Here is a 6,446-nt window from a genome sequence, read left to right as displayed (position 1 = left end):
TGCGGGAGTCGCCCTGCTACGACCAGTTACGTGAGTTTGATGATGAGGTCGGTGAGGATGGAACAATCTAACATTTCTGTGCAAACTTTGCCCAGCAAGTTTTCCCTCATGTTTTAGAGAATATAATGTGGGGCTGAAAGCTGCAACTGCTGCTACTACTACTACTACTACTACTACTACTACTACTGCTACTACTACTACTGCAACTGCTGCTAGTACTACTACTAGTACTACTACTACTACTGCTACTACTACTACTACTGCTACTACTACTGCTACTACTACTATTACTACTACTATTACTGCTACTACTACTACTACTACTACTACTACTACTACTACTACTACTGCTACTGCTACTGCTACTGCTACTGCTACTGCTACTACTACTACTACTACTACTACTGCAACTGCTGCTAGTACTACTACTAGTACTACTACTACTACTGCTACTACTACTACTACTGCTACTACTACTGCTACTACTACTATTACTACTACTATTACTGCTACTACTACTACTACTACTACTACTGCTACTTCTACTGCTACTACTACTGCTACTACTACTATTACTACTACTATTACTGCTACTACTACTACTACTACTACTACTACTACTGCTACTTCTACTGCTACTGCTACTGCTACTGCTACTACTACTACTACTACTACTACTACTACTACTACTACTACTACTACTACTACTACTACTACTGCAACTGCAACTGCTGCTAGTGTGGACTGAACAGCAGCAAATGGGGGAAGTCTGTCCCTTCTATGTGAATGTAAATCCTGTGTAAGGATTCAAAATTGGATATGAAGATGAAATCTGACACATATTTTCAGCATTAAACGAATACAACAATTGCTGCCTGTGGTTGTATTTGGGCTGTGGAAATAATTTAGAACAATTCTTGCATAATATTGAAAAAAATAACTGAACTAGTTCATTTTTGGAGCTGTGAACTTAGTTAATTTTTTTTTAATTATGAACTATGAACTGAACTAGTTCATGTAGAAAGTGAACTTTCCCAACACTGACTGTTTCTGTGTAGAAAGTACATCCAGCTCAGTAGTGGCAATATTAAATCTTTCTAAATACCTGCTTTTAATCTCTAGATGGCACAGTTTTGTCTGTACCTCTGTGTCTCCTGCGTCTGCAGAATGGATTGTTTGCCTGAGCATGGCTGAACCTCTGACCTGCCATTGGTGAGCGGGCAAACTTTCCTCTGCTTGACACTGTCCCTCTTAAACCACATCGGTGCAGCTCATATATTTGTTGAGTTGATGCGTCTGTGTCATGTGTATCTCCTGATGCTCATGGTGTATGAAGAGAAAGTAGAGCGGGAGGGCAGTGTGGGCAGATCACATGTGTGGTGGGTTTGCCGGTTTGCTCAGGGGAGCTGGAAACCCTCCAGATGAAGCTTGTAGTCCGGGATCTGTCCACTGAGCCAGGACTCTGTAAAGTACAACACAAAAGAGAAGAAAAAGCCCCTGTTTCTTCATCTGCAGTGAATACTCATGCATCCTGGTGCTTAATGACCGAGGCAGAAGATCCCAGGTGAGGGTGTGTGGCAGGTCCAGTAGTAACACCTTTAACCACTGGTGAGCCAGGTAAAAAGTGTTCTAAATCTGCAGCAGACACACAAACTGGAGCTCCACAGGATTACTGGTGTTTAAGAGCTCTTCTCAGGTGTAAGAACAGGCTAAAGTCTGGATGAGCTGGCTTCATGCTGAAGACTGAGAGAAAACTGAAAGGTGACCAGTGCTGACCATAGATCAAAACATGAGACATACTAATATTACATTACATTTGTTTGTTCTTTTTTGTTGTTTTGGTCTGTTTTTTGTTCAAAGAGCAACACAAGAAATAGATGTCTTAGATATTTATTAAAAAGTAGTTTCACATTCATTTCACATTACATTTTACCTTTTCTTTTCCCACACTTTATTCATGAATAAAAATCAGCTTTTTTTTGTAACAATACTATTTAGGAACAACTCCACCCAAGTGATTATGGGCTTTAGCCTCAGCTCTAAACTAAACCAGGTCTATATCAGGACGATGGTCTAAACTAAGGTTAAACAGAATCTAAAGCAGAACTTTAACAATTAAATAAATGAGAAAAATATCTGATTGACATTTGCTAGGTTGGAAACGGTTCACAGTAAAACATATTTAAATTGTTTAGGTCCAATACAATTTGAGAGAATCGATAACATGGTTCAAAGGGTTAGTAGGTTAGTAAAAGTCCATCAAATAAAAATGCATAACAATGTGTTTATGTTAATGTGTGCAATAAAGCCTATTTTGGGAAGTAGAAGTCTTTGGTCAACATGGAGGTGATGCAGGGGACTGTCTTCTTGCCGTTGGACCTTGGATTAGTGGAATACGACTCATATTCATAGGCCACTTTCCTGTTGACTCTGGTCAGGATCTGCATCAGCTCCAGGTCTTTGTGTTTAGGCAGGATCTCACACAGAGACTGAATGAACCAGGAGCCATTATCCACGTTCCTCCACGCGAAGTGCCCTGCAAGACAAGGATTGACAGAGGGATTAGACATTGAGGACCAAGAAAATAATGATGCAAAATTGAAAATGAAGCTAATCAGTCTGGTCACCATCTTGCAATTGAGAGTAGATTTACCATTTCGATATGGAGTCAAATGAATTAAAGGTTAAACCACATGATCAGCAGGTTTTGCATCATTACAACATACAAAGACTTTGCAGAAATAGAGCAATAGCAAAAACTTCAAACTACTCGACTTCTGTTCCACTCGCGCTGCCCTCCTCCACCACTGCACCACCCTTGTTTCATCAGTGTCGGACGGCCCCCCTCAGTATGCGCTGGAGTCAGACGTCCCGAGCACATGTGACGGACCGGGTGAAGCTGTGGAGAGCGTGATGCTGCTGTGACATCATTGAGCAGGTGTCGTCTCAGTGATGGTCTGGAGGGGGAAATCCAGGCAGGGAAGCACACACACACTTCTAACGGCTTTAGACCTTATTCTTTAGAAAGACTCTTTGTTTTTGCTCACTGACCGAAAATATCTAAAAATGATGGTTCATGGTGAGCAGTTAATTAGTATTTGAGCAGTATTTTCACCCAGTCTTTGAAGATGATAACCCTTGATGAGAGATTTGGTTAGTTATCAGTTCTATAGTTTATCCATATCCTTCTTCCTGGAAATCTCTGGGTTGGGAGCAGTGGATGGGTAAAGTGTGTTACCTGGAGCTGTGGCGTAGGCGTACAGGAAGTCCGCCTCCACAGGGATTTTTTGTGTGATGGGCAGCGGTGTGGCATCCACCATATCTCTGTCCATTCCATCATCCAGTTTTTCACCACGACATGCCTTTCAAACAGAAAAAAAAACAATGTATAATGCTGCAGATGGCGTACAAACAGAGGACCATGTGGACTTGTACAAAGGAGGAGAGCGACTCTACCAGGAAAAGGATTCTGAAGAACTGGAGACAAAAGTGGGACCATCTGCTTTTGAAACTGCTGACGGGATTAAATTAGCTGTTTATTACGAGCAAAATAAGAGATAGAGTGAGGCTGAGAAAAGAGAGCAGAGACAACGGGTTTGAGCAAGTTGAAGTCAGTTTTCTCCAAACTACGGGTCCCTCAATTTGGGAGCTACAGCCTCTGATCTGCCTCGCGTCCATTTAAAAGGTTGTGTAGTTTGGACTACGGTTTTAATTCAGTCTGAAAATGCACTTAAAAGCTCTAAACTGTTGACAACATGTCGTATCTGCACCTGAGAAATGATGCATTTTAAGACAGTCAGCACGACTAATAATAATCCCTCTCACTCACTCAGTACAAGCCCAGGAGCAGCGCCAGACACAGGTAAATCAGCTCACACAGAGATCCGTGTGTGAGAGTCGGATCTCTCCTTCATTGGAACTCCTCCAGGTTTCTACGCTTTTTTCCCAGAGAGGTTTTTTTTGTAGTTTTTCCTGGCCGAGAAGGAGAGTCTAAGGACAGAGGACCCTGGGACCCTGGGACCCTCGCCACCACAGACATTGTCTGACTCCCTCGCCACCACAGACATTGTTCATTCGGCCCTCAGAGGCGACTGAGGGCCTTACAAAAATAAATTGAATTGAATTGAATTGAGATGAGACTGCTCAGACATGTTCTCTGTATGTTACACTTCAAAATGCTGTTTTATTACAATCAGACTCATATTCACAGAGAAATTAGTCTAATGAGAAGCTGAATTAGGACGCGTCTAAACACAAAGATAGAAGTGGAGCGCGGACAGAATTCCTTTTTTTCTGGTTTCCAACACTGGTTTTGGAAATTGCCGCGGCGACAAGCTCCAGACCTCATAACGACAGCAAAAACACGTGTGTATGATCTCATCTTTGTTTGATTTCATTGTGTTGATCTAGTTTCTGCTAAACTTCATTGTGCATTGAAATGTCAGACATGCGTTCTACATTTAGAAGGCCACACTTCATCCTATGGCCTACAGTCTCTGAAAAAAGCTACTTGTTTTCATTCCTAAACCGTAAGATCCATGAGAAGATGCAGATCACTTTTGTATTTCTGTGACAGTCAGAAGTATTACATCCATATAAGCCTCCTTTTTGTCATGGTACTATAGTCTGCAGAAGACTCAAGACCCAGCAGAGGATTCACAGTGGAACCTCCAAAGGGAAAAAGGACAAACTGACCTGTAGGAAGAAGAGTTTGGGTTTTCCTATGAGGGTCTTGCTTTGCTCTCCTTTAAAGTATCTCGTGAGGGCTTCAAGTTGCACTGTTTTGTCCGTCCCACAGAGTCCTTCCTCGTCTCCGTGGGTCAAAATCATACAAGCGAAGGACGCGTTTTTACTGTGATCCTCATTAGACACTGAAAAACATCACGTACAAAGAAAAGAGCATTTGTCAGAGGGTACAACCCAGAGTGGCTCTAAACATATTCATTTAGGTGTATTTTTCCCCTCTTTTTCCCTTAGGAACATAAAGATCAAACTTTACACCGAACTTGACACTTATGTATTGTCAGTAAAGCTGTAAAATAAAGTTTGTTTTTCCCTAGTATAGATAAATGTTCACTCCAGATTGATCTTTGTCTCTGAATTCAGTTCTTCACATGAATCAATCTGAAAAGGCTCAGAGTCGCCAGGACGTTAAAAAATACTTCAGGTTGATTGGTCAAACAGTGGAAGAAGCAGAAAATTCTAAATTGTGTTAAATGCAGTGTTCAGAAAAGCACAGTCCTCTTTCTCCTCCACAAATGTACAAAGCGTCGTGTGTACGTTTTGGAAAAACAAAATTGGCTTATTTCAGGAGGAATATGGACCAAGTACGGCCGTCAGCGCCGCCATGTTTGTTTGGACTTCCCCCAAACCACAATGCTGCTCTGTGATTGGTTCCAGTTCATCACTCACTGCACTGTGTACATAGTAAGCCTATTTTTATTTTTATCCTATAGCAGATTTAAATATCTTTGTTTTTATCATTGTTCATTGTTTTATGTTGCACCAAATCACCAAAGTAAGTTCCTATGTTTGTGAATTCTCTTCATTGACGATGACAATAAACCTTTTCTGATTCTGATTCTGATCTAAATGCTCTGTGACTGCTGAGGACTCCAAACAAATCAGCGGGAGCCAAACAAGATGGACTCTCCAGAGTTTGTGAACTCTGGAGCGTGTTTATTGTGTGTATTTGGGATCAGACACACAGTCCGTGCGTTGAGCCTTTGAGGGCTTGTGTACGAGGAAGAGCAGATGCAAATGTGCTCTAAAGTCTGTTGTGGCACGTTATAGCCGCTTATAAGTGTTGCAAACAATCTAAAATCGCCTTTTGTATCCGCAGTGTCTCACCTTTAGTAACTGAAGTCTAAAGCTTGTACATTTATTTGTTTTGGGTTCTGTATGAGATCTTTCACGTTCTATTGCAATCAAAACAATCATCTCTGTTCCTTGGGGGCATGAAGTTACCTTTCTGCAGCTCGTGCTTCATCTCTTTCTTAGTGAGGTTCCTGTGCACAATGACTTCGTATCCCAGACTCTCAAATGTCTTCTTCGCAGCTTCTTCATCTTTATTGGTGCCCGTTCGACTGCGCCATCCTTAAACACCAAGAGCACACTTTAAATGCTGGTCCTATATTGTATTTACTTTAGGACCATAAGTAACTCTAAGGGATGCAGATAGAGCTGACCTGAGAGAGGGTGGAAGGTTTCGTTGTTGATGATCACACAGACTCCCACGTTGGGGAAGTCTGTCCGGTATCTCGACTCATCCTCCGAGTTCTGGAGTTCCGCAGTCACAGGTGAAGACGGGGCGTTTTCCTTACTGTAACGAGAAGATTATAAGTAAAACACACAAATGACATTAGTGATTTTAACTGATTGGACTTGAGGTTACACTTTTGTGGATTTTCTGCAGTGGTTTTGGTGCTTGTAAAGTTCATCCACTT

At 41.7% G+C, this 6,446-nt stretch overlaps 1 protein-coding gene across 1 annotated transcript; it reads right to left on the bottom strand.

Annotated features, from left to right (window-relative positions):
* Positions 1–1,876: 1,876 nt before the first annotated feature.
* On the bottom strand, positions 1,877–6,440 carry LOC140346455 (caspase-3-like). Its single transcript, XM_072432532.1, has 6 exons — positions 6,385–6,440; positions 6,189–6,322; positions 5,968–6,096; positions 4,696–4,871; positions 3,239–3,362; positions 1,877–2,536 (listed from the first exon to the last, which is right to left on the bottom strand). Exons 1-6 carry the CDS (start codon positions 6,438–6,440, stop codon positions 2,310–2,312), a joined length of 846 nt encoding a protein of 281 aa, XP_072288633.1. The 3' UTR covers positions 1,877–2,309.
* Between the last annotated feature and the right edge of the window lie 6 nt (positions 6,441–6,446).

Source organism: Eucyclogobius newberryi, unplaced genomic scaffold (assembly GCF_026437365.1).
Source record: "Eucyclogobius newberryi isolate DKJ021-1_F unplaced genomic scaffold, fEucNew1.0.hap1 SCAF_11, whole genome shotgun sequence".
Taxonomy (NCBI): Eukaryota; Metazoa; Chordata; class Actinopteri; order Gobiiformes; family Gobiidae; genus Eucyclogobius; species Eucyclogobius newberryi.
This window is presented reverse-complemented; position numbering and strand designations above follow the sequence as displayed.